Source organism: Astatotilapia calliptera, chromosome 16, assembly GCF_900246225.1.
Source record: "Astatotilapia calliptera chromosome 16, fAstCal1.2, whole genome shotgun sequence".
Taxonomy (NCBI): Eukaryota; Metazoa; Chordata; class Actinopteri; order Cichliformes; family Cichlidae; genus Astatotilapia; species Astatotilapia calliptera.
In genome coordinates this window covers 7,405,304-7,433,128 of record NC_039317.1, presented here as the reverse complement: position 1 = coordinate 7,433,128, position 27,825 = coordinate 7,405,304, and the positions used below count along the sequence as shown (strand labels likewise).

General features: G+C 40.7%; 1 protein-coding gene across 3 annotated transcripts in view; it reads left to right on the top strand.

The window, feature by feature from the left end:
• The window catches only part of zmym2 (zinc finger, MYM-type 2), a 34,313-nt gene extending 19,993 nt beyond the window's left edge, over positions 1–14,320 (top strand). For all 3 annotated transcript variants that reach the window (XM_026144586.1, XM_026144584.1, XM_026144587.1), the window contains 18 exons: positions 1,298–1,448; positions 1,896–2,011; positions 2,610–2,735; positions 3,161–3,311; positions 3,510–3,682; positions 3,777–3,942; positions 4,147–4,175; positions 4,635–4,776; positions 5,786–5,907; positions 6,072–6,222; positions 6,400–6,531; positions 7,402–7,580; positions 7,662–7,854; positions 8,023–8,165; positions 9,092–9,206; positions 10,019–10,261; positions 10,655–10,796; positions 11,150–14,320. In XM_026144586.1, coding sequence (XP_026000371.1) covers positions 1,298–1,448; positions 1,896–2,011; positions 2,610–2,735; positions 3,161–3,311; positions 3,510–3,682; positions 3,777–3,942; positions 4,147–4,175; positions 4,635–4,776; positions 5,786–5,907; positions 6,072–6,222; positions 6,400–6,531; positions 7,402–7,580; positions 7,662–7,854; positions 8,023–8,165; positions 9,092–9,206; positions 10,019–10,261; positions 10,655–10,796; positions 11,150–11,384 — 2,709 coding nt within the window. In that variant the 3' untranslated portion in view covers positions 11,385–14,320. The remainder of the gene's footprint in view (positions 1–1,297; positions 1,449–1,895; positions 2,012–2,609; positions 2,736–3,160; positions 3,312–3,509; positions 3,683–3,776; positions 3,943–4,146; positions 4,176–4,634; positions 4,777–5,785; positions 5,908–6,071; positions 6,223–6,399; positions 6,532–7,401; positions 7,581–7,661; positions 7,855–8,022; positions 8,166–9,091; positions 9,207–10,018; positions 10,262–10,654; positions 10,797–11,149) is intronic.
• The last annotated feature ends 13,505 nt before the right edge of the window (positions 14,321–27,825 follow it).

Here is a 27,825-nt window from a genome sequence, read left to right as displayed (position 1 = left end):
TCATTTGGGGCGACTGGAATCGATAAGGGAATAGTTTGCAAAAATGGCAAACAATTCCAAGGAATTGAAACAGTGGGAACCCATCCCTACATGCAGGGGATTCCTGAACCAGCTGAGCTGTGTATATAGCAAATATTTAAACAGATTTTAATTTTCCAACTCCTTAATACAAAGTGTGTGATGTCCAGTTAATCTTGCAGAAGATTTGTGCGTCCTGCCTCCTACATGCCTTTACTCAGGCAGCATCCCCACCTGAGGCCTGATTTAGACTCCTTTGGGGAATCTTTGTGAGTCTATGATTTAACCCACGTAAGTGGTGGACGTTTATTTATGCTTGTGCTGGTGCATTATGTGTTAATTACCATATGATTGTGTCCCAGTGTTTTTACATGCGGTGCCACACAATAGAAACAAATAAAATGCCCGGTCTTCTTTCCCCCCTGGATCCTTGCTCCTTGTTTTCCATCATTTTTTTGGGTCCTAAAGTTTTTTGGTTTTTTTTTTTTCACTTCTTTTTTCCCTCATGTTCATTCTGAGTTTCTGATTTTGTTGACATTTGTGAGTGTATATTAATGCTATGATTAGCATGAGATGATTGTGATATTCTCTTATTGATAAAATCAAAAACTGTGGCAAAAAAGTAGCTGGAAAAGCACCCAAGGACTCAACAGTACTGAACCAACCAGTCACAATCGTTGCAGGCTGCGTCAACGCCGTGCGTAGTTATTGTTCTAGGGAGGTGCAAGTCAGATTACACTATAGATTACATTGTAGGGGTTCAGTGTTGGTGTCCCACTGAAGGATAAATCCACAACAAATGAGTGAATGAGAATGACCCTGAGATCTGCCAAACCTTACTATTCTGCCATTGTGTTAATGTTTGTTTTTGTTTGTTTTTTCAAAAAATGTCAAACTTTTCTTACAAATGAATAACAAGGCAAATGGCATAGTCTCAAGTATTCAGTTCCATTTTCACAACATTTGTGAACATATTGTTCTTTTTGTCTTTCAAAGGTTAAACATTCATTTTATTAAGAAAACCAGTGAGTAGTTTTACAGCCTGAGGTCATCACTGCAAGTTTCAGTAATAGTTCTAATCTCTGGGCCAAACGGTGGGAAATGGATCTCAAAACAAACATGTGGACTGTTGAAAGCGTTCATCAGAAGTCTAAGATGCTAGCTTCCCAGAAGGTTTACAAACATTCAAAACATTTTGTTGTTGCCACATTTTGTATCTGTTAGCATGATCAGTTAGCGATGTCTTGTTAAGTTGTGGTGCTTTCCCTGTCTCTCTCAGGCTCACAGTAAACTTGAGAGCTGCCTGTCTTGCAAAACACTGATTAAGACGGGAGAGGTACTCCATAGCGTCGGGGCAGGTGGCACCATGGTCTCCTACTGCTCTGTTAATTGTATGAACAAGGGCAAGCTGACAACAACATCCATCATCAGTGAGTAACCACAATACACAAGCAGCAACTTTGAAACAGCTCTCTCATAATTTAGCTTTCACTTTCAGCCTTTTCTTAGTCCAGAGACTTAACCTAGAGATCCATATTTCTGCACAGGTACCATAAGATGTTGAGCTGGCATTAGGATAATTAACACTGCAAGTGGGGAGCAACATAATAGGCATTTAGTTTGAAAAGTGCTGGGTTGCTTATTGTTTGTGTTCACAATCAAATGATCTCCCTGTGTGAGTGCATTTAGGTTGACTGGTTTGCCGGAAGCAGAAAATGGCTCCTTTGAACTAGTATATCCACACCTGCTCATTAGTTTTTAGAAAACCGAATCACTTTACCAACAAAATGAATTGAGTATGAGAGTTACTTAGAAAGACCTGCGTTTCAGATATGCTTTTATTTCTGTGTTTTAATGCCTAACACCTGTGTGTGCAGGCACAGAGCCCACCTGTCATTTCTGTAAGAGGAATTCTTTACCACAGTATCAGGCCACGCTACCAGAGGGAAATGTCCTTAACTTCTGCAGCTCACAGTGTGTAACCAAGTTCCAGGTGAGACTCATTTCAAACAAATCTGGGCTCTTTAGAAGACATGTTGGCACAGTAGCTGTTTGATGTATCTGAATGAAACCCCTTATTGTTATGTGTTTGATGATGAAGCAGGATGCTGCTGAAATGAGGTAAACGGGTATATTAATACCATTCTGTAAATATTTCAATAACCTGATTAAATTCTGCTCTGATGCCTGTGATACTTATGCCTGTGTTCATACTTATCTATAGGAAGATTGAATACATGTGGGATCTTAATCATAACAGTGGAGATGAGAATCATCAAAGTTGCAGAAAATAAAACCAAGATTATTTTTTCATTGAGCTCAGCAGCTCAAATACTGCAGGTTTCCTCTGTGGCGTCTATGGCCTGATTAGTTTTTAAGACTCATGTTGCATTCATTTACATATCAACGAGGAAACAGATTTTGTAAAAACTACTGTGACTTCATGTATTTTTATAATATAAAATTTTCTGTAATACCAAACACGTGTAGAGATGAGCTTGTGGATCTAGCTGAAGCTGGTGATGTGTTTGGATATACCATCAGGATGTTTGTGAAAGCATGCATGTTTAAAACTTTTTGTTTTTAAACAGAATGCTACTCTTCAGACAGCCACCAATGGACAGGCACCTTTGTCCACCACAAACAGCACAGTCAAGCTGAAATGTAACTACTGTCGAGGAGTGTTCAGCTTAAAGCCTGAAATACTGGAGTGGGAGGTGAGACCATCCTTGAAGTGAACCAACGTTCATAAAGATGGAACACGGAGTGCCTCTTGTTTTCTACAAATATCACTCTAAAGCAGTGTAAACTATTTTAAAATCTGCTAAGCTTGTCTGAGAACTGAACTTTTCTTTGCCTGTTGTGCTGCACAATTCCTTTTAAAGGTCTGCACAAGAGGAATGTACGGTTTACGTTAAATTTTGTGCAAATTCACGTCTATATTTTGCATTAGAAAGCATGATGTAGAAAGATAAGTTCCTAATACTGCCTCCTGTGATACAGTGAGTGATGTCATGTGCAGTGAAAAAAGATGGAGAGGTGCAGAAGCCATGGGAGCATTTCTACTGTGTGAAGATGTAATTTTGATGTATCTTAAAACAGAATGGCTGCAGTACGTTTCTCTGAATGTGTGTGCCTTCAGGATAAGGTCTACCAGTTCTGTAGCAAAACGTGTTGTGAAGACTACAAGAAGCTTCACTGTATTGTGACATTTTGCGAGTACTGCCAAGAGGAGAAGACACTACATGAGATGGTCAAGTTCTCAGGGGTCAAGAGACCATTCTGCAGCGAAGGTACTCATCGCCTGTCCTCTTCTCTGCTTGAAGTAGAATTGGCAATTTGATGTCATCCCATGCTGGCTGTTGGCCCATTTAGACATTCATAGTTGTCATTTGAACCCTGTCTCATTTATCTGAAGTCATATATATCCTGTTTGTAAGCTTTAATTCATTTTCTGTTTGTTTTGTTTGTTTGTTTTCTTCCCTCCTTAGGTTGCAAGTTGTTATTCAAGCAGGATTTTATTAAGCGTTTGGGTCTGAAATGTGTGAGCTGTAACCACTGCAACCAACTCTGTAAGAGAGGTGTAACCCGACCGCTCGGAGGTATGACCCGGGACTTCTGCAGCGAGGCGTGTGCCAAGAAGTTCAACGACTGGTACTATAAGGTCTGCTGACACGCACTCCATGAAATACATGTTTTTTCTATGTGGAAAAACAGTGCGAGAACATTAACGAGAGCTATGTCGTCATGTCCACTAGGCGGCGAGGTGTGACTGTTGTAAGGTGCAGGGTAACCTGACAGAGTCTGTGATGTGGAGGTCAGAGGTGAAGCAGTTCTGTGATCAAGAGTGCCTGTTAAGGTTCTACTGCCAGCAGAATGAGCCCATCATGGTCACACAGAAGGGCCCTGAGAATACGACCCTAGGTAAAAACTGTGTGTGTGTCTCTTTGTGTCCCTGAAAGAACCAGGTTTTTGCTTCAAAGTGTCGCTCTTGGACATATCTACATCCTTGTAACAGAAGTTGGTTTTGTCAAATATCAGGAAATGTTATCCAGTGCCAAAAAATGGAAATAAAGTCATGCTTATATGTGAATGTTAGTTGACATATATTCCATTTCTGTCTTACAGGGATTGATGTGCCAGGGGCCAAACTTGGGGTAAGTAAGAATATTTAAAAGGTGACTTGATCAAAGCACTTGTTTTTAAATCATGTAGCACTAGTTGCCTTTTGAAAGCGTTTTTAGCTCATGTAGCAAAAAGGACCTGTGAGTTTTTGTCATGGCGAGATATCCATCTGTCCACGACAACTGATACTCCTCCTAGGGTATTGGTCAAAGTTTAATCAAACCTATACTCACTGACCACCTATTAGGTCTTAACCCAAACTGTGGTCAAGCTCATGTTTGCTGCTTTATGGGCAATAACCTGCGAAATGGGATGAATTGTAAGCTTGATGAGCAGCTACGTTATTAATGTTCTGGCTCATGTATTTACTACCTAATAGTTTTGAAATGTAGCCTGTGGAACTGATTTACTTCCTGGAAAAACACAGATCTTATTAGTTCATCTAAAATCAATTATTCTTCTGTTGATTTATTTTGTCTTCTATGTTGCAGCTGGTAAACCAGAGCACTGCGGCATACACTGGCGGAGGTTTGGTGAGAGATGTAAAGAACAAGGCGGTGCTCTGCAAACCACTCACACTGACCAAGGCTACCTACTGCAAGCCACACATGCAGAGCAAACTCTTACAGACAGGTAAAAACACAATCGTTAACAAATTCCTGGCACTCATAATTTTAAAATCATTTCTTTGTGTCCCATTAATACAGTCGACCCCATGAAATTTGCAGGGTTTACAATTCTAGAGCATTCAAAAAATGAATATAAATGCCTGTTGTTATAACATAATAAATATGCATTTGGGTGGCACCCTTAGGGCTTTAAGAAGAACAAAACAGGAGAGACAAGAACACTCAGCAAAGCATGCCGGGAATGCAGAAAGGAGAGACGAATAATGTTCTTGGATTGGCTACTTTCAAACCTCCTACCTCTCGGTACAGGGATATTTTGCCATCCCAAGCCGTGGTTTCCTCTTTGAAACAATTGGAGGATATTTGTGCTTTATGCAAAATTGTGGTGGAACAAATATTTGTTAGATTTTAAGGAAAATACGTGAACGACCGAGGACGTGAACTGTGAAACGCAACTTCAGAGGTACGCTGTACGAGTTTGCTTATGGCAGATAATGTATAGCTCATTTTAGTTCTAAGATCTTATACAGTCCAGTTTGATCTCAGGCTGATAATAAAAACATTGGATTCAATTGAATTTTGTCTTCCAATAATTTTTACCCCTCCGTCATAAAAGGCTGATGGGATTTTGTAGTCACGCCACCAGGATGGTGGGTGGCGCAGACACCCAAGTTTGTAAATGTGATAATTGAAAAACGTGGTGACGTAGGATGTTCAGGTTGATAACACTGCTGCATCTACTAAAAAAATCCGATTAGTGTGAATGCCGGTGTCCTTGACCTTAAGGTCAGACAGAGAAAGTTGTTTTGTGGTTTTGTTTTGTTTTTAAATCTTGTGAATGCAATAACTTGAGAACAAAGTGATTTAGGATTTTGGAAATTGGTGTGTCTGCTTGGAGGCTGAGAGGAATCACTGGTTGAAGATTAGACCCTCTGGGTGCCCAGCTCTGGTCCACAAGCCATATGTTTGAAACACCCGGCTTACATAATGATTTGACGTGTGTGTTCCCACAGATGTAGATGATGGTGTGAAGAGGGAGTACGTGCCTGTACCTATACCTGTGCCCGTGTTCATTCCCATGCCTATGAATATGTATTCACAGGTCACTCCCACTCCTCTCTCTCTGCCTGTACCGGTAAGACTTGAGCATACTGCATATGATTTATCCTTGCTTAAAATTAAACTTATAAAATTTTAGAAGGAAAAAAATAATTAAACACAAATTTGCGCAAGCTATAAAGATAAACTTGCAAGTCGGTGATCTGATTACTAATTAATTTGATACCCTGTCCCCTCCAGGTTCCTGTGCCTGTGTTCTTGCCCACTACCCTGCAGGGGGCAGAAGAGATCGTCCAGACCATCAACGAACTGAAAACCAAGGTGCCCTCTGATCCTCTGGAGGACGACCTGATCACCATGGCTGAGGTGATAACAGAGGATCAGAAGCCAGGTGAGCCCACGCCAGGATTGAATATACGGGTTAAAAGATTGCTTATCAGAGAGGTGCCGAACACAGCCCTTATACTAGCTTCTGACGGTTTCTTTATATATGCTGATAAAAAGAGAGAAGTGGAAGAAAGCTGCAGCAAACCATGACAGTGAGGATCTACCCTTCTTTATGATTCAGATGTAAAACCTGTGAAGGTGAAGAGGGAGCCTGAAGGCCAGGAGTCTTCCAGCAGCACCAGCAGCAGCTCTGAGGAAGAAGAGGAGGAGAAGTATGAGCCCGACCTGGACTTGGAGGCAGACTTTCCTCAAGGTAAACGTCTTCTGAGCATGTAGCTGTAAACCTGAGAATACTGGATAAGAGGCACAGAGTCAGGAGCAAGCTGTTTTAAAAGCAGTTTTATAGTATTTTGTGCATTAACAATAACTGCAGTTTTTTTTCTTAACTGTAGTTTTCATCGCTTGCTAAGAATTACTGATCCCCAAAAAAAATAAAATCATACAATTCCTAAGGATAATTTCTAATAATGGCTGTTCATAGCTTGAGCAAACTATTTTTATTAGATCAATTGTTAAGAGCCACCTCTAGTCCTCTAATGAACCTTATTTCAGGTGTTCAGATTACCGATTTTAAGACTTCGTATATTTAATACTGTGGCTTTGTTGCCCACTCTGACCTGCTCACTTGTCCTCTGTGTTCATCTTCCCATTTGATTTCTTGTCTTATGTAACAACATCTGACTGCATGGGGTTTTTAATGGATCAGTAGAGTAATTGAGATTAAAATTCTTCCCTCTGGTTATTTCTGGAGCTGCTGTCATCACGCCTATCGGTGTAGAGGTTTTAAGCTTTGGCTTACTGTTCAAAGGAGTATGAAGTCATCAACTGGCCCTGCAATCCAAGTTTTATTTTCCTTCTTTCTTCCTTTTTCTGTGCCTCATTGACATCGATGGTTTTAATGTAAGGTTTTTAAAGAGTGTTAATAAGTCGTTACACCATTTTCTGGACACAGTTTGGATCGATGAATCTGTCCGATTTATGTAAACCTGCGTATTGGGTGAATTCCACGTTTTCCAGCTTTAGTTTGCTTGATTGGTTGATTTGCTTTGATTTCCTGGATGTACTTTTTTTTTTTTTTAAACCATATTACATGAAGGCGTGTTATTTCCTCTCTCAACCTCAGACCCCGCTCGTGTTCCAGAGGGAAATGATGAGGATATGGGCTTTGCTTTACCTCCAGTTCTGGCAGAAGAGAAGGAGGAACTGAAGGAAGAACCAAAGGAGGAACTGAAGGAGGAACTGAAGGAAGAACCAAAGGAGGAACCGAAGGAGTCAGCACCTCGACCGCAATCCAGGAGAAAAGTAATAACACGTGTGTGCCAGAATATTTTCAATGGCAAACTTAGTTTGATTGTGTTAGTAATGGGTTTGTTTGCCTTGAAGGGGAACAAGAAGCTGGCAGTGGAGGAGAAGCCAGATGTAGCGTCGTCCTCTTCTTCAAATGTAACAAACAGAACCTCAGAAGGACGATCACTGCCTCTCAAAGCTCGCTACGGTATCAATGCCTGGAAACGCTGGGCACTGTCTCCTCCTGATCAGTCGGATGACACCAAAGCACAGGAAAGCTCCAAAGCAGGTACACTGAACCCCTTCATTTCCCACCTGCCCTGTTCAGTAGTTACACTAAGAGAGTCCAGGTGCATTCCTTTGCTGGAAAAGAAAAATTGATTGTCCTGTTGGGAAACATAAAAAAAACACTGCATGTTTGCTAACATCAGTTGGTGATTGTTCCTGTCTCCTGCAGCCCGGCCAAAAAGGAACCTCTTGTCAGTGAGTTCAGAGGAGCTGAACGTGGCTCTGTCCCGTTTTGTCAGGGAGGTCTGCAGGCCCAGTGGGGAGCGCTACTCTCCAGACAGCATCCTCTACCTCTGTTTGGGGATCCAGCAGGTTAGTATGAAACGGCTGCCCCTCTCGAGAAGGCAGCAAATCATCAACTGTAAAATTCAACTGAGCATTTTATTTAAATTTTTTTTTAATGTTCATGTCTTGTAGATGTTAGCAGTAGGTTTGTCACAGTAATAGTTTTAACTTGTCTGTCATTACCACATTTCATTAAAAAAATGTGGCCAAACAGAATTCAAAAGCAGGTAAAAAAAAAAAAAAATCTAAATACTTAAATTATATACACAAAATAAGAATCGGCTTATTAACCTTTTTAAATTCTAGTGTCATTCCATCTGTAGTAATTTTTTTAGTAGGAACTAATTTTCGAGTGAGGGTTTCCAGTAGGACCCTTAGTACTGGTGCACATTCTTTTCCCCCCTCCTCTCACATGCGAGTAGTCATCGAGCATGGCTGCTGCGTGGAGAGCGGGGTCATTCAGAGAGCTCTGGAGTGTGATTTTTCTGCCACAGAAGTGTAAGGCTGACTTTATCTGTTTGTGGAAACGGATTAATCGGGTTACTTATCGTTGTGTTGGGATATTTGGCTTCAAATGGTTGAAAATGTCTGCCCCTCTTTCCAGGCCTCTTCTTTGTCGATGTTCCTCCCTCCTTTAAAATCGTCACTGTTCAAAAAGGGAATTTAAGGATTTTCTGTGCTCACTACATCTTTGCGGTCATTTTCTTTCGTTTTTTTTTATATTTATTATATTATTCCTTTTCCTTTCCCTCAGTCTGACTTTATAGATTAGTGTGTCCATTGATTATAACCATTTGCTGTTCACATCCTGAAAAGCAGTGATGAGCTTTTGAATATGAGGACACGGTTTTAAACTATGTGAGCAACCACAGACTGAAGCTCTGTGATCCTTTCATTTTCTTCATTTTTTTTTTTTTTTTAACTGATAGTTTTGTTTTGTTTTTTGTTTAAAGCATCTTCACTCCAAAGGCCGGAAGGATGACCTGTTCAGTGATCCATGCTACCAGCAGTTTGGAGAGGAGCTTAACAAGGTCCTGAAGGACTGGCAGCCCAGTGTACTTCCTGATGGTGAGTGTAATCCTTAGTAAGACCCTCCTTGTGTGCCTGCTCCACTTGGAATTAGCACAGTTTTGAGTACTTTGTCAGATTTTAATATTTCTTTCTGGAAACAATTTGATTAACACGATATTGCTTTATCATGAAACTGTACAGATTTGAGTACTGAATAAAGACTGCAAATCCCAACTTTATCCTCATCATGCAGTCTTTCTCATTCTTTATGTATTCATGAAGTTTCTATAACTCTTTCATGGACATGACCATGGTCAGAAAGCTCATTAATTTTGCCACTTTCACAGCAAGATGGTCTTAGTTTTTCAGGTGACTTTACATACTGTATTTTGACATAAACTCATGTCCTAAATTCCTCATTTTTCAGCAGCAACAATGTGGATGAAAAAGGCAAAAACAGATAGTCTCAGATGTGAGACAGTATCTCATTGCTGTGTGGAATGTGGAAGCTATGATACTTGCTAAGAAACTCATCCCACACTGATAACGATGACACTGGAAAGTGTGTTTGAATATATTCTTGTTATCACCAGCTAGTGGCACGGTGCTGTTAAACAACCTGTTGTGTTTCTCGATATTCTGAGCCGTGTCCAGTGATTATAACTCTTCTGCTGTTCACATCCTGACACGTTGTGATTGCACTATGATATAATATGAGGACACCGCTCCAACACGAACAGGTTCCATGTCTGCACAAGTAGTACCCAGGTAGAAAATTATATTTGGCAGATGTAAATGGTGGATAAAGACAAGAAAGAACTGATGAGTGTTGTAGATGTTGACTGTGGAATTGGATCGTCTCTCTTTAGGCTCGCTGTGGGGTCGAGTGGAGGAGCAGAGCTTGTGGAGCAGTCGTCATCTCGGGGAGCAGAGTCCCGCCGCTCTGCTGCGCTCGCTCGTTTACCTGAACACCAAATACTTTGGCCTGCGCACCGTGGAGCAGCACCTGCGCCTCTCCTTCTCTAACGTCTACGGCCCAGACACACTCCATCCTGTTACCAAGGAGACCACAATCTGCATCCGCGTGCCTTCCGTCTCTCAGGATCACCATGGTGAGGCTGGAAAATGCATCATGTTGATATGCTTCGTATATATTGGCCATAGAAATTCTCATCTAGCTGTGATGGACGATTGAACTTCCTGTTTGTGAAATTCACACATGCACATTATCACAAGATGTATAATTTAGCATTCAGTGATTCATAGTTTTTATGTCCACATTAGATGCTGAAACATTTCTGATTTCATATCCAGTTTGTTAACATTCAGAGCCAAACAATTCAAAACCATAAATGCCCGTGGACCTCTGTTTGTGTCTTTCAACTTGATTTTCCATCATCTACAGTTCAAAACAAGTGTTAGTGGTTTCTGCATATGTTAGTTTTAGACGCAGAACCTTGAGGAAAATTTTACAAAAATTTCCTTTCTGTCTGTTGGACGATCAGTGCAAACAGAGTCGAGGAAGAGAAAACGAAAGGTTGAGGACGACGAGCAGGAGGAACGTGACAGCAACTCTGGCGGCTCCGCCCAACGCTGCCCGGCTAAGAAGCACGAGTGTCACCTCTATGAACTCTACAGATCCAAGTGGTGGGTTCAGTGTTTTTACTGGAATAAATCTTAAGAGTGGCTGTAAAGTAAAGACTTGAGTCCTGTGATTAGAACTCATTGCTGTTCACATCCTGAACTTCAGTGCTGACTCTTTAAAGATGAGGACTTGCTATAAATTAATGTCATCAAAATTTTCTCCTAACTGTTCAAGAGGAAACTGAAACCAATACATGCATTCATTTTCTCCCTCCCCTGTGCTCTTTTCCCTGCACTTTTCTCCCTTTTTCTACAATACCTCCTTTTTGCTTGTTTCTAATACTTTTCTTTTTTTGTTCCTTCCGCTTGCCTTTTTTTTTTTTTTTTCCCCCTCCTCCTTACCTACCTCCCTGCAGTCCTCTCCCGTTGCAGAAAAGCCTAGATGTGTTTTATGTTCAGCCGGATCCGGACTGCAGCCCAGATGACCCGCTGTGGTTCAGCTCCACACCGCTGGACCGACGAATCCTGGAGAGCCTCCTCATCAGAATCCTCCTCGTCAGGGACATTTACTCAGACAAACAACTTCTGGAGGAAAACACGGAAGAAAACACGGAGGAAGAGGGTGGGGGTGAAACAGTTGGAGGGGAGTAGCAGTTGCTTGGACTTCTGTTCGTGGAGTCTGCAAAGACAGGAGAGGAGGGGGACACGTAGGGTATATAGTAGAATGTCCTCTTCACCTGTCTTATCTTGTAGTCCTCGTTTCCCTCTTCACTGACTTGCTGTTTCCTCCAGGTGAGGAACATTTACAACAGAAAAAGCAGAGGCTGATTAAAAGTAGTGGTCAACAAGCAGCCCAAACTTTTACTTCTGCCTCAGAGAAGAAGCTTGAGGAGGACAGGCATAGAGATGAACTCCGATAAATATGAGGATGAGAGGGGATGAAGAGCTTACTGTCACAATTAAATCAGGTAGAAAACGTGTATTGACAGTTATATTTTCATGACAGAATTTTCTGTTGTGCATTTCCATGGAGTCTGAGTGTGTCCATTATGCTCAAGCAGCGTAAAAACATTAAAGATTCGACAGAATCCCACTTTTTAAGAAGTTATAGCAGCCACTGGGAGACCACAGGGCAGTACCAAGCATCACAGAGGCAAAGGGACACAGTTGAAACCAAAATTACCACCCAGAATGGGAAGACAGCAGGAAGAAGTGCTCCCCAGCTGTGCTGTTCAGAATCCCATCGTTGAAGCAATTGGCAGTTCAGCTTTAAAACAAACAAACAATAAACACTCCTGGTTCCAGTTTAGCATGTCCATGTCTGACAGAAAGATCGCAGCTTTGGCCGCAGACATCTTTTCAGTGAACGTAAGGGTGTCATTTTTGTGTTCAAGTAACATTTGGTTTAGACCTGAGATTCATGCTTAAGTAGAAATTTGGTGTTAAAGTGCAGTCAGACTGCTTTTAGCCTTGTGACATTTTCACTCATTCAGTCACATCGCTAATGGCAGCAGTTGGGTGGAGAGCGCTGACGTTTATCCCCACTGCTGCTCGAGCTGTTTACACACACAAGTTGTAAAACAAGAAGACACAGAATCGCCAACAACCTTGAGATTTTGTGCAAAACACTTTGCTCCAACTTCCATTAAAAATTGGAAGTTGGAGCAAATGTCTCTCGATTCATTCTGAAAATGAACATTGACTAATTAGTGTCTGACTGCACTTCTGTGTCAGTTTCCTTTCTTGTGTTTAAGTTGGCATCACACAAGAATCACTTTCCTGCTTTCCACCTCTGGTCAGACTTAACCTTTGACAGGGCAGATGTGTTTGAGTGTGTTTTTTTATTTTATTTGTTTTTGTCGGTATTGTAAATGTGTGCCACCAATGATGTCAAAGTCAAACTTTAGGTGTGAGAAATTTTCCCTGCATTAAAGTGGAATTTTAGAATTTCCAGTACATGTGAGAATGCAGCACAAGATCAGCACCCTTTTTGTCCCATTAACTGCGACCTGTTGTATCCCACATGTTCATTATGGGCCGCTTTCATTCTCCCATGAACCCACACGCTGCTCTTCCTTTGTCAGTACTGCTCTCAGGCTAAAACCGCTGCACCACAGGGGGACTTCAGCTCACAAGGGAAAGGAGTCAGGACTGATCCCAGGACAGGAAAGGGTCTGACTCACTGCGGTGCGGTGGAAAGGCTCCCTGCCAACATGCTGCGTTTCTTTATTGGACATTAGGGAAACCTCCATTCATGCAATGTAGCATTACATGCTTACTAAGCCCAAATTGGGTTGCTTTGACGTGTAAATATCTCAAAGGCGAGGCGCTTGTTTGAGATGGAGACGACACAGAGGAACACTGTAGTTTGGGATAAAGAAAACGAATTTGAAAACCCGCCTCCTGAGAAGCCTTGTTCTGTTTTTTGTTTTTTTTAAATACAGCTGATTATTTATTTCTCATTTTATTAGTTTGACTGTATCCTCTTTACACATGGGTTTGATTTTCTTGTTTTTAAGTGGGGATCATTTCCTCCTCTTGCCGTTCATTGAAAATTTGCTGCAGACCTGCACCCTCCCTGCTCCTTCTCGCCCGTTAAAAGAATTCTGGTGAATGATGAAGGCCGTGGATTATACAAAGTTTAGCAACCCACTGTTTGCCCCTGTGTTTGTATTTGTAGTTTACTTTCAATTTAACTTAGTTTAAGTACTGAGCATGTGTTAAGTGTCCTGTTCTTTGCTTTTGTAGAGCGGTAACACTGCAATGCAAAAGCTTGCTTCATGACATGTAATTGGTTAATTTTTTTCTTTGGTGAACTGAACTTGTTTTTTAAGTTACACTATTTTTTCTTTTTCTTTTTTTTTTTTTTTTAAACTTGTTCTCCCTTTTTACGATTTAAAGTTTGATTAAATTTCATCAAGTAAAAATTACATTTAAAATTCCAGGTAATATAAGATTTGGAGTTGAAAATGAGATCGTGTAAAAGCTTCCACAGCCATTCCTCAAAATATAAGGAATGTCCTTTTAATGCTGAGTTTGACGTTTCCATGAATGCAATCAACATCTCAAATATATCGCTAACCTAAAACTTGTCCTCGTGCACAATCCACATCACACCCACCTGACTGAAGAGGATTTAACTGGTGAACAAAGTCAGGGAATACACTTCCAGAGTTTTATTTTCCCAAAAGAGTAGGTGCTCCTGTTCATTTGTACAACTGTTTGCATTTATTGGGCTGAAACTGCAGCATGACATTTCAGGAAGAACCGTTTGTATTTGGATGGAGAACACTGGTCACAATTTCTGACTCCAGATCAGTGTGCTTAGAACATTAATTTCGTCTGTGAAAGTTTGAAACAGACCTTGGATCAGAGGACCCCAATTAAGATGGCTGACTCATAGGCAGCAGCCAAATATGCCACAGGTTTGGACCTACAGAAGATGCTGTGGCTGGCTTTAATGCCTAATGTGAATGTGCCTATCTGTATATACTGAAAGTGAGTGACTGTGACTTGAGTCTGATGCTATGTGTGTGGGCTGATATGCTGATACGGTCATGTTAAATAAAGAAGTCATTTTCTAACCAGCTTCTTGATTGTGTTTGGATTTATACACACAGATGCTAAATGTAGAAAGCTTATTATACTGTTTTTATAAACTGTATTTAAAATTGTTATGCAAAGTCCTTTTACTAGAGGTGAGTAAAACATTTGTTCTTTTCTAAGTATAAATAACTAGCATCTTTATTCTAAACTAGAAAGGTCAAGTGTTTAATTTAATACACTTTGCAGTATACCACAAAGTCTGGAGCTGTGGCTTCAAGGCGCTTGGTGCCTGTCGCGGTGCTAACCCCAAACCAGATCATGGACACCAGAGGGGGAGGGGGCTGTGAAGCTCATGGAGTCCTATTAGGCATAGTTAGCTTGTGGGACTCTAGAGGCAGCTGACAGGTAAGGTCAAGGAAAAAGTGCTTTGGTCAACACTGATTCTGTTGATAACTTTAATGGGTAAAATGTCTAGACGAAGCCAAGTGGCAGAGGATTTCCAGTTTGCTGACCTCAGAATCCCATCTCTGCTCTTCACAGACGATGTGGTTCTTCTGGCCTCCTCAGGCAGTTGACTTCCAACAGGCTTTAGGGCAGTTTGCAGCTGAGATAAAAATCCGTACCAGTCTGAAGCCATGGTCCTCAGCCGGAAAAGGGTGGAGTGCTCATTTAGGGTAAGTTGTTGCCCAAAGTGAAGTATTTTAAGTATCTCGGGGTCTTGTTCACTACTGAGAAAAGAGGGCAGGAGATTTACAGATTAGTGCAGCATCTGCAGTTACCCTGTTGTGGTAAAGAAAGAACTGAGTGTAAAAGAAAAGCTGTGGACTTTTACCAGTCAATCTACCTTTACTTATCTCCACAAGGTTTGGGTAGTCACTGAAAAAGAATGAGACTGAGTATGCAAGCAGCGGAAATGACTTTCCTCTGAAGGAAGTTTCCTGGGCTGGGCTGGCCTCTCCCTTAGAGATAAGATGAGTTCAGTCATTCAGGAGGGGCTCAGAGCAGAGCCACTGCTCTTCCACATTGAAAGGAGCCAGTTGAGATGGTTCAGGGATCTGACCAACGATGCCTCGTGGAAACATCCTAGATAAGGTTTTTCAATTCAATTTTATTTATATAGCGCCAAATCACAACAGCAGTCGCCTCAAGGCGCTTTATATTGTACAGTAGCTCGTACAATAATACATACAGAGAAAAACCCAACAATCATATGACCCCCTATGAGCAAGCACTTTGGCGACAGTGGGAAGGAAAAACTCCCTTTTAACAGGAAGAAACCTCCGGCAGAGCCAGGATGTATCTGCTGCTGTCCCCACAGTCCAAATCTAGATAAGCAGGAGAAAATAGATCTGATGTGTGATTAAAGTTATCCTTTAATGTCTTTGAGAAGTGTATATCATATTATATTTTAACTTGATGAACTGACCTATTAAAGAATCAGGGTTACCTGTGAAATCTGCAAAATAGAAGCAAGTAGTGAGCAAAGGGGAGTGAAAATCAGACAAACCTTTTGACTATACACACTACAGGGTCACAAATATGTGGGTATCTTGAATCTTGTATGCAGGATGTTACTCTTTCGTAACATAATCCTTTAAATATCTATCATGGTCACCTAAACCTGAAGTCTGTTGAAAGGAACTACTGTTTCCAGTTTGAAAAAGTTAGACATTTTTACTTTTAAGACTTCTTTAACAGTTTCGACAGAGCTAATCTGAGAGCTACTCCAACAGTTGTTGAGAGGTCTTCTGATTTGGTTCGTTCTCCTAAAAATCCGTCTCTTTTCAGTTTCTTCCGCAGCTGGATGACTTTTCCATCCAGAAAATCTTGATATTCAGGGGGTTGGGAAGCGTATCTGTAACCGCAAGGTCGCCGGTTCGATCCCCGGGCTTTCTGTCCTGGTCGTTGTGTCCTTGGGCAAGACACTTTACCCTACCGCCTACTGGTGTTGGCCAGAGGGGCCGATGGCGCGATATGGCAGCCTCGCTTCTGTCAGTCTGCCCCAGGGCAGCTGTGGCTACAACCAGTGTGTGAATGCGAGAGTGAATGAATAGTGGCATTGTAAAGCGCTTTGGGTGCCTTGAAAAGCGCTATATAAATCCAATCCATTATTATTATTATTAATTCATTCTCACTTTCTCCTGTGCCGCTAGCCGGCACTCAAACCAAATATTACCAACATACCTTTGGTTTGTGGTTAAAGAGCAGAATATATCCACAGCATTTGTTTCCAAATAACTTTAGCCTGCCTGTATGTTGCTTCGAACATTCTCAGGTTTGATATCTTTGTATAATCATCAGTCACCTACAAACCATAGTTAGTTTGATTTTTACCCACAGTTTAGAGAGTTGTGCTCTGGAAATGTCAGCCAAACAATTACTGACCTGCATTACAAATCCTAATGAGCTATTAAGGCCTAAGAAATGTAAGCACTTGGACATTTTTGTGGAGGAGCCACACAAAAATGTAACACACTGCATGTCGACCGAGAGACCCTCTTCCTCCATAAACAAGTGTAACGCTGCCTCCACACACTCCCTAGAAATGCTATTATCTAGAGCCGTAGTTTGTGCTCAACAGACAGCTCTACACGGGGGCCTCTTCACCGTGTTCTGACCTTTTTCGCTATCATGTCCCATTTTTACAAGGTGCCAGGTGGACATGACACTGAGGCAGGGAGAGTTATCTGCAAGATGACAGACAGCAGAGGAGGAGGAGGTGTGGCTTGTCAGCACCCGGGGTCAGCGTAGGGGCCGGGGAGATGAGCCTCAGGGTCATAAGACAAACTGGCCAGCACTCTGTGCGCAGCTTTTTAGGGTACTTGAAAGGTCGGATGTACCAAGCATGCTGGATAACCTGCCTGGAGATTTAGGCTGTCCCAGTGTCTCCTGTCTCAGGTCTGACTTTGATGTTAAAGTCTGTCTCTGTGGGAACTTGTTATTCCTTGTTTACTTACTTTGTTTTGAATAAGACCACCCATTAAAAATAAGACAGGATTTTATGACTCAGGGTGTATGTTTGAGCCTATTTTTACTAGTGTAGAATATAACTGCGACTGTCCATATGATATAAAACTATACTAAAATGTAATAGAACAGTCATATGCCAACAGATCATGCATTAATCTAAAATAAAATAATTTTAATAGAAAAATGCAGGAACATACACCTTGAGAAACTCTTGGGTTGCTTTTCCAGTTTCCTTTGGATCATTAACCATGCGTACTGTGACTCGCTGAGCACAGAATATAGTCGTGTACACTTCAGATTACATCCTGCGACTTCTATCAGCAGTGATATCACAAATAAACAGAGGTGACCCAGCTCCGGTCGCTGTAGCTATACATATCCATGCCACAACATAGTCTCCACCATGTTTGATAGATAACATGTGCTTCAGATCATGACCTGTTTCTCTTCTTCTACATACTGTTCTCTTCTTATCATGCTATTTTTTCAGACCCATCCAGATTTTTTTTTAGCTCTTTTCTCCAAAGTCTAATCCAGAGGTGTGAAACATAAGGTTTGTGGGGCCAGAATCGGCCAAAGATTCCAGTGTGCTCACTGGATTAGTTTATAAAATGTAAAGGAGGGTTTACATTTTTGGACTGTTAAATGTGTTTTAATACGATATGAGGGATCAAAACTTCTGGAGTGTAACCAGTGGTTTGCACTTTGTTCTAAAGGCTCTATATTTCCATTCATGAAGGCGTCTCTTGTTATTAGACGGTGACAACGACACGCCGACCTCCTCGAGAATTTTCTTGACTAGTTTAGATATTTTGAAGCTGATTTTCTTAACCATGAAAACTTTAGTTGTCATCTGTGGTGTCGCTAAGCTGACCAATGCATTCCTTCTTTTTAAGAATGAACCCGATTATTAATTTGGCCACTGTTAAAGGTTTTTGCAGCCTAACCTTGGCCTTGTTCGCTTGCACTGACATCACTTTGGATGTCATATTGAGAATTTCAAAACACAGCTATCAAATACAAGTTTAACACATGAATCAACTTCAGATCTTTTATCTACTTATTTTGTCAGGGAACAATCAGGGAACCAGCCATTAAACTGTTTATTGGTCATCTGTCCAATCCCTTTTAAGCCTCTGAAAATGGAGGACTGTGTACAAAAACATCAGGTTGAACCCTTTTTCATTAAAGTTCAAATTCTGCACTTCATTCTTGATTTTAAATCAATAAATTGGTTCAAAATGCACTGTGGTTGTGTAACTGTCCAAATACTTATGGAAATGATTGCATATGAATATAATAAAAGTGCCAAATGTACTACTAGTTTAATTTTGTGCAGTTCAGTAATTTCCAATATCACCCACATAGTGTACTAAATTATCAGCAGCACTCTGAAGTCTGAGTAGAAAAGAGCAATGCGTTTTCTACTCCAATGGGGGGCACTGCGCTCTTGTTGTGAACCCGTCCCCAGAGACTGCTGCGTATCCCATGGCTCCTGGTTCATCAGCAGACCCATAATCACCAGACTTTTGTTAAATTATAACACCCATCATTAGCTGTGGGACGAGCTGCTGCTTTGTCCAGCTTCCATGTCAGGAACCCACGTCCGACAAGAGGTTCATCTGCTGTGGATGACGCAAAGCAGCCTTCCCTCTGCCCACCTCTTCCTCTTGTTCCTCCACCCACAGCCTCGCCTTCTCACCCTCCGCACAGAAAACTCTAATCTTTAAGGGAAAATAAAAGAAGCATTCCCTCATTTCACCTTGCATTTTTCTTCTTCTTTTTTTTTTTTTTTTGAAGTGAGGATGGGTGGAGGTACAAAACACAGTGACAAAAAACCAAAATTTTTGAAGAGGCATGCTTTTTTCTTTCTGTGCTATCTGTCAGAGTTGGCCAGACTCCAGTAACTTGCCCCATTGATCGAAAGCTAAAAGGGTTCGGTGAGCCCACACAGCCAGGCCTGCGAGGGAGCGTGGTGGGTGTAAAAACATTTTTTCACCCTCGTGTTTTTTTTTTGTTTGGGCTCAATCCCCAGCTCTGTCAGGGGGCATAAAGAAAACGCTGTGCTCAGCAGGGTCATGTAGGCGAGGCCCGGGGGGTAGACTATAGGCGGCGATTAGGGCCTCTAATGTGCAACGAATCCTCTTCGAATCACATGATATGAACTAATGTCGCCATTTATTGATAAAACAACAGCGCCTGGGAGGCAAGAGCTGCTGCTCTGTGTGTGTGCGTGTGTGTATGTGTGTGTAGTATACAGCTGCAAAGAGGACAAGAGAGAAGGAATGGATGACAACTGCATTTCTCAGGTTGTGTGCCTCAACACATGGCACAGGACTGGCTGAGGGATGGGCAAGAGTTTAGCTGCGAACGCTTGGATGTGGGTTAAAGGGCAGCACAAATATTTTACTCACACACCTACAAAAGACGTCTACTGATTCTTTTTTTACTTAAATGTTATACAAATTTCCAAACTATGGCTGGGAATGTTTGGAGTACATTTGATAGACAACAGCTTCAGACATACACACAGACACAGGTTAGTGTAATTATGGCTCCGACTGCTGCTGTGGGTGAGTCGGAGGCTCGGATGAGGTTAAAATTCAGATGGCTCAATCCTATTTGGTAAGTCATGGTGGGCATTGACTGCACAATCCCCTCAGTGCAGTCACCAAACTCCTCTTTTTCCAAATGCCCACTGGATGACACAGTCAGTGTAGGGTTTAGCCTTAAAACCGCCTCCCAACAGCCCCAGAATGTCCTGACTGTACATATGAACAGTTTTGCGTCTTTTTCTTCAAAAATTACTAAACTTATTTGTGTCCACCTTCTAGAACCCACCTTGGAAGTGCCAATAACTGCAGTTCTTTGAATGGCGGCTTGAGGCTGACTTCAAAACGAAATCATTCCCTGTCCCTGTGTTAAAATGTCCAACTTTAGAGAAGAAATAAACATGTTTACAGCCCTGTACAAGAAATGGTTTTTGCTTTTATGGTGAAGTTCTCTCTTCTCTTTAGGTATTCAAGCTTAAAGTTATCATTATTAGAATCATGACTACTTTGACTGCCTAGTCTGCTTCTAATAATGCAGCGTAGGCAGCTGTCCACAAGGCTTCTCCACAATTCAGCCCACAGATAATATATATTACTGTGTAAAAGTCTTTAGGCACCACTTATTTCTTCGTATTTAACTAGGAAAATGTGAGGATAGGTGTAGCCATTCATTGAAACAGGTGCAAATATTCATGGAAATACAGGATGTAAGGCAAAAATGGAGTTTGAAAACTCTAACTCTGGTTTGAGCTCCTTTATTTTTCAGCACTGTCTCAACTTAGGGAGCTTTCCTGTAATTTATTTAAGTAATCTTCAGAAATATTCAGATTTTCTGAAAGATACATGGATGTTGGCTGCCTTTTGTCTCATTTACTTCGTCAATATTGTTGAGGTCTCTGGGGAGGCCAGTTAAGGACTGATTTGTCACTTGTGTGTTTTTCTATCCAGGTGTTTTTGGAATCATTATCATGCTGAAAAATGAAGCCGCGGCCAATCAGATGCTCTCCAGATGGTTTTGTACGGTGGATCAAAAATCATCTGGATTCGTAATGTAATCAACTTTACATTTCATGATCACCAACACCACGTGGGTGAAATGCAGCCCCAAACTATGACAGAGCCTCCACCATATTTATGGATGGTTTCAGACACTCACTGTTGTACCTCTCTTTTGACCTCCCTCATACATAGTGATTTCACATTTAGATTCATTACTCCACAAGACCTGTTGACCTGATTTGTTTCTATTTTATGTTCATGAAACTATGTTAGCTCTAGCATTTTTTGTTGAATCACCTAAAGAAATAGAAACAAATGACATGTTTTTACGACAGGCTGTTAGTGACAAAGTGTTTAAAGATACAAAGTAAAATTAGCTCTTTGCTAAGTTGTCTGTTATGTGTTGAAACAACACTTGCTCATCCTTTGAGTTAGCTATCTTTTCACCCTTGATTGATTTACTGGCCATTGTTGTTGGTTTAACAACCAAAAAACATTCCTCTGAAAATGTTAATATAGAAGACTGGACTGAAAATGAGTGAAAAAGCAGCAAATGCCCAACTTAAAACTTAAAAAGACCTTTGGAAAATTCCTGGGTTGCTAAATATACCAGCAGCTCATCGGTGGTGAACTTCAGATTTGATTTTGTACATTAGTTCAGGTATCAGACACATGTATTCTTTGAAAACACCTCGTCTGCTACATTTATTGGACACTTTCTCTCTCAACCCTCTCATCTCTAAAGTCATTTGTGGAACAACAAAAAGAAGAAGAAGAAGATTTATTTTATGGGGACTTGCTTTTTGTCCACAAAAGGTAGCCCAGTCTCCACTATGTCACTGTGTAAACAGATTTAAGTTCTCATAACATGAGTAATGCAGTACGCCACTGTCCTTTGAAGCCAAGATCACTTTCACCTCTCCCATATCGTCACCAGGAGCAACTCTCCTTTTCCTCACAGTAAAAGTTGATATGAAACAGGTCTGTTGATCATGTAAATTGTTCTTGTGACTTTAGTGTAGTTTGATGCTAGCTGAAAGTCTAAATGCATAAGTATCCTGGACAATATTCAATTCAATTCAATTCAATTTTATTTATATAGCGCCAAATCACAACAAAAGTTGCCTCAAGGCGCTTCATAGATACAGAGAAAAACCCAACAATCATATGACCCCCTATGAGCAAGCACTTTGGCGACAGTGGGAAGGAAAAACTCCCTTTTAACAGGAAGAAACCTCCGGCAGAACCAGGCTCAGGGAGGGGCGGGGCCATCTGCTGCGACCGGTTGGGGTAAGAGAAGGAAGACAGGATAGAAGACATGCTGTGGAATCACCTTTCTTTCCAATTTTAATACTGGGTTTAAATATCTGCACAACTTTTTATTATTCTTGACACACCAACGGGGCAAATCTTCCACAAAACAAATGATAAATTCATGACAGAAAATATTTTTATAGTTGAAAATCCTCAGGACACGCCATATAAATAATCTGCTGTGGTCTCAAATGACGCCACTCAGTCACTGAAGGTTAAACATTTGACTTTTTGTCAAAAATGGGAGTCTATGCAGCCATTTGAGGGAAACTTTAATGTTGATTATTTAAAGAAGAGGGACAGACAAATGTTTTTAGTATCAGTCACTGGGTGATTAGAGCAACCTGCTGCATTCAGGAGCCAGGTGGAGTCACCGAGTTGCATTGTGGGTATCATGTCCATGCCCTTGCCTGGCCTGTAGGTGTCCCCGCAGAGCTGAACCCCCCCTCCCGCTGCTTTCCCTTCACATAACTGTCATAATAGTTTTTCTCCCTGTGGAGCCCCTCCCTTCATTGTATGGACAGTCAAAACAAGCCACCCGACATGACTACAAAGAGTAAGTGCTGCAACATTACATCATATATGGTATCAGGAGGCACTGAGTTTATGGAAAAGCGCTGTGTTTAGGTGAACTGTATGTTTAAAATGTGTCAGCAATGTTTGCATCAGATTTTACTAAATTCTTTGTTTTGTCAAGTCATAGTTAAACAGTTGGTTATCAAAAGGAGTTTTGAAAAGTTATTGAATTCATTTAACCAATTATGGCTTTCAAGTTTCAATGTTGTTATCTGACCACTTTAGTTTTAACAGAAGTCTGATACACACTGAGTCCAAGACAGGACCGAACACAAAGGTCATCACATCTCTACTTGGTTTCTAAATGACCCGAGATCATGTGTACATTTTTATTGACACAAAATCCACCTAATGTGCTGATTCAGACAGTATTATTTGTTCATCACTTTTAGATTGATGTTTTAGAGCAGACAAAAGAAAAAAAAGTATTAAAACTAGAGCAACCAGGATACACAGAGGACATTTGGATTCTTAACTCTGAAATCACTGATGTGTCTTTAGTAATGAAACATTAAAATGAGAGACTGTGGCGGACTGAATTTGATAGTATATACAAATATCAATAAATAAATAAATAAATAAATAAATAAATAAATAAATAAATATATATATATATATATATAAAACACGCAGCACACCCCTGCGGGCGGTTTATCCTTCAAGCTCGGGTCCTCTACCAGAGGCCTGGGAGCTTGAGGGTCCTGCGCAGTATCTTAGCTGTTCCCAGGACGGCGCTCTTCTGGACAGAGATCTCCGATGCTGTTCCCGGGATCTGCTGGAGCCACTCGCCTAGCTTGGGAGTCACCGCACCTAGTGCTCCGATTACCACGGGGACCACCGTTACCTTCACCCTCCACATCCTCTCGAGCTCTTCTCTGAGCCCTTGGTATTTCTCCAGCTTCTCGTGTTCCTTCTTCCTGATATTGCTGTCATTCGGAACCGCTACATCGATCACTACGGCCGTCTTCTTCTGTTTGTCTACCACCACTATGTCCGGTTGGTTAGCCACCACCATTTTGTCCGTCTGTATCTGGAAGTCCCACAGGATCTTAGCTCGGTCATTCTCCACCACCCTTGGGGGCATCTCCCATTTTGACCTCGGGACTTCCAGGTTATACTCGGCACAGATGTTCCTGTACACTATGCCGGCCACTTGGTTATGGCGTTCCATGTATGCCTTGCCTGCTAGCATCTTGCACCCTGCTGTTATGTGCTGGATTGTCTCTGGGGCATCTTTACACAGCCTGCACCTGGGGTCTTGCCTGGTGTGATAGACCCCAGCATATATATATATATATATATATATATATATATATATATATATATATATATATATATATATATATATATATAATTACGTAGTGTAGATAATGTGTGTGACTGAAGCGGCATCATAGAAAGCGGCATAACTTTAAGTATGTGGGGGTTGCACTGATGAAATTTTAACCACAAGATCACTTATTCCTTTTATTTTGTAATTCTTTGTTAAAAATAACCGAGGATTCGTGATCTAGACTTTAAAGAATGCAGTCAGACCAATAAGTCTGGTACCAAACTAGAAAAGCTTCTGTCAAACAAACCAACATCTTTCCATGAGCCAGCGGTCAGGCCTCCTAGAAACAAATTCATCACACTCCTGAAATACATAAAGAGGGCCTGAGGTATTTGTGCTGTGGACTGAGTGTGAATTTGTTAGGTGATTAAAGGCTAAATATAGCCTCCTGTCTGCCCTGAACTGCAGACTGGTGACTCAGTGACAGACGTTCTTGTTCTCAAGAAGTCACTTTTCCATCACAGGGGCAAAGTGGGGCTTCAGAGTGGATTAAAACCATTATCGTGACCACAGGTCTGAACGTATTTACTTTCTGGATGTATCGTTATTATTTATTATTTTGTTAAATTCTACAAATGTTTTACATTAACAGGCGATTTGTAATAAATCAGTGTGAGGCGTTTTAGGTTTGAGTCAAAGTCTGTGCAAAAGCTCAAAGCTGCTGTCTAAGCAAATAAAGATATTTCTCAAAATAATTTATGTAGCCTTTTCAAAATAAAAAAAATAGGAAAATCATAACAAAAAAACAAACAAGAACATATAATTTAAATTTACAGGCTAGCCTTTGGTCGCCCTGAAAAAGATTTCAGCTGAAAAGCACAGGACTGTTATTGTTGCCTAGTTACCAGTTAACAAAGAACCAATGTAGTTTGCAATAAGTCAAAAAATCTTGTGTTTTCTGCTGGTGAGCTTAATATGATTTGTAAGACAAAAGTAACAAATTCAATCAGCTTTTTAAAAAAGGTGTAATAAAAATAGAATAGAATAGAATCCCTTTATTGTCACTGTACAGTTGTACAATGAGATACATCTGTATGTATAGTGACAATAAAGTCATTCTATTCCATTTTTATTAAGCATAAAAAAACATTTATTTCTAACAAAATTTCTAAAAACATTTCTTTAAACTGTTGGGGATCAGAAACACAAAATGGCAAAGACATGGTCGAGAGAACTAAAACTGTAATTAAGTATCTTCCTTCCATTTGTGCATTATTAACTTGATCTACAGAAGAACAGACACAAAAACAGGAACAACGTGAATCAAATGAATCCTGCTACGAATGTTTGGCCCTGAAGTGGAAACAAAGCCACTGGTGAGTGATGGGTTGAGGCCTCCTGTTAGTCGTGCCAAAAGATCATCTATCTCCCATCACTCTTCAGCCACTGGACCCAAGAGCGCAGCACTCATGTACTGCACTCCCCTGTTAGACACACTGCCAGATTTCTGCACTAAGTAACCCAGTGCTCATTTTCTTACTTATTGAGGTTTTTGGAGTCCTTTCACAGCTAAAGAAAAGAGACTAGTAAACTATGTCTGCAACATAACTGACCTTGCAGAGCTTGTGTTTACAATGAAAAAAAAAGATGCTTTGGATTTGCATCTTACAGATATGCATATGAAAAAATATGCTGCGCCAAGAAAACATTGGGGCTTAGAAAATGTAGTCTAATCTCTTATAGTCTCATTAGTGTTGACCTCGCTCATCATGAAAAAACTAACTTTTCTCTATGCTAGTGTGCTTTTGCATATTTGAAACCTCCATTACTTAAAAGTTCATAACAAAATAAAAAGCACTGTTTTGATTGCAGATAGAAGTGTCGCATCAACTACTTTACAGACATCTGTGTTACAGCAGTCTGTGGGCAAAACGCTTGTTTGACATGCAACCACCTAGGAGATTGTTACCAAGGTGATATCACCTGTTGGTTTTGGCCTCTCCATCATGATGAAACGTAGCTTTTTTGGCTTCTGTGTTTGTGGAGCTAGAAGTGACCATATTTAGACAACAGATTAGAAAGAATGTTATCAGCTAACACTAGCAAGATTTGTTAGAAAGCTGCATCACTGTACAGTAGGGGTGCATTGCACTCTTACATATCTGCTGATTAATCCTAATTATTAATGTTATTAAGATGAATGCTTAAGTAAAAGTCTAAGAAATTACTACAATTTCACTCACCCAAACTGAAATACACACCACACACAGTCAGGTGGGGCACTGGCCACCATTCAAAATTTCCTGGCCACCCTAACCGGCAAGACAGTCCTATGTTGGTAGTAATTTAATAAAATTGCAGAAAACCTGGTTCAAATCCCTGACCGGGATGACCGCTCACACTCTTGCATGTTCTAATATTTATTTGTCTTTCCTGGCCAAGTTTTGCTCTTAAAGTTGACTCCATTCTGGGAGAGTGACTCTCAAGATGCTTCTGCTCACCTCTGCTGAGAATCATTAAAGCAGTGGTTGGGACCTCCAGTCAATCAATCATTCAGCCAATTAAAGCAGATTATTCTAGATTTCCAAATCTTATTTGGTTTTTATATGTACCTATTTTCAGTGATATCAACGTTAATAGCAGGAAATAAACTATTTATATCATTATTCTCTTTCTGTCTTTTTTGTCATATTTTTCATGTAACCTAAATTTGAAAACAGCAATTCTGTTTTTGGTGTTCCACCCCTGTGAAAAGATTCTGGGGGCACTCCTGCTCTCAGCAGGTTGTATCAATAAAATGCTTCAAAAGGCACAAACATGATGGAGAGATCCAGTTCAGTCTATAGATGCCTGCATCTGGACACCTGTCAGTTAACTCGAGCGTTCAGGTAGCAAACTTCACCCCCCGCAGAGTTGTTATGCAAAAGGAAACATGAACTATAAAGCTCTTTGGCACTTTAATTTGTCAGCCTGAGGTTGCTGCTTGGTTTGGCATCAGAACAGACTGATTGTAGCCTGCAACACGACTGCACTTGTGGAAGGAGGAAGAGGACATGTAAGCAAAATATACAGCTGATTTGGCAACATTTAGCTGCAATGCTTCAGCAACACTAGTTTCAATCCAGTTTGATATTATTACAGACATTGACTAATATTTATTAAATAATACATAAAACACTGTAGCATTAAGAATATGAATCATGTGTGTATATAATAACTACCAAAGGTCCAGTCTGAGCCCAGCGAGCAGAGGTAATGCTAACTGAGCCAGCCACGGTGATGAAATAGCGAAATAGCTGAAAATACTAACATCAGTATCGAAAATAACTTCAAATCGAGCTGTAAAACTTTACATTTACAGTTTGAATTCATAGTGAGCCCGAGTAAGACAATGAGCTGCTGCACAAAGCTGGAGTGGGGCCCCTTTAGAAAGGTTTCCTACTCAGCAGTCACTGCAAATTATCCATCAGCTGTTTAAGGTGGGGTGGTTGCAATCAGAATGACCTCCTATAGAAGAAAACGTTTCACCATTGTCACAGTTTTAGTTTGGTTGATGGTTCTGAGTTTCACAGACCCGGTCAAAGATGTTGACACTGAACAAACAGACCTTTAATGTCAAGGAAGTTTTATTACAACAACTCTACTAGACTGCATCCTCTGTTTGCCAGTTAGAAGACAATAAGAAAAAGGTTAAGCGTAAGAGACACACAAAGCACCATCCAACAATCTAATACGGTCTCCACCAAAGGATTTTACTGATTACATGGTTTACAGATAAGTACACACAATGAAACAGGAATATCATTTACATTTCCATATAATGTAGATAGATTCATATTAATATTAAAAGACATGTTTATAT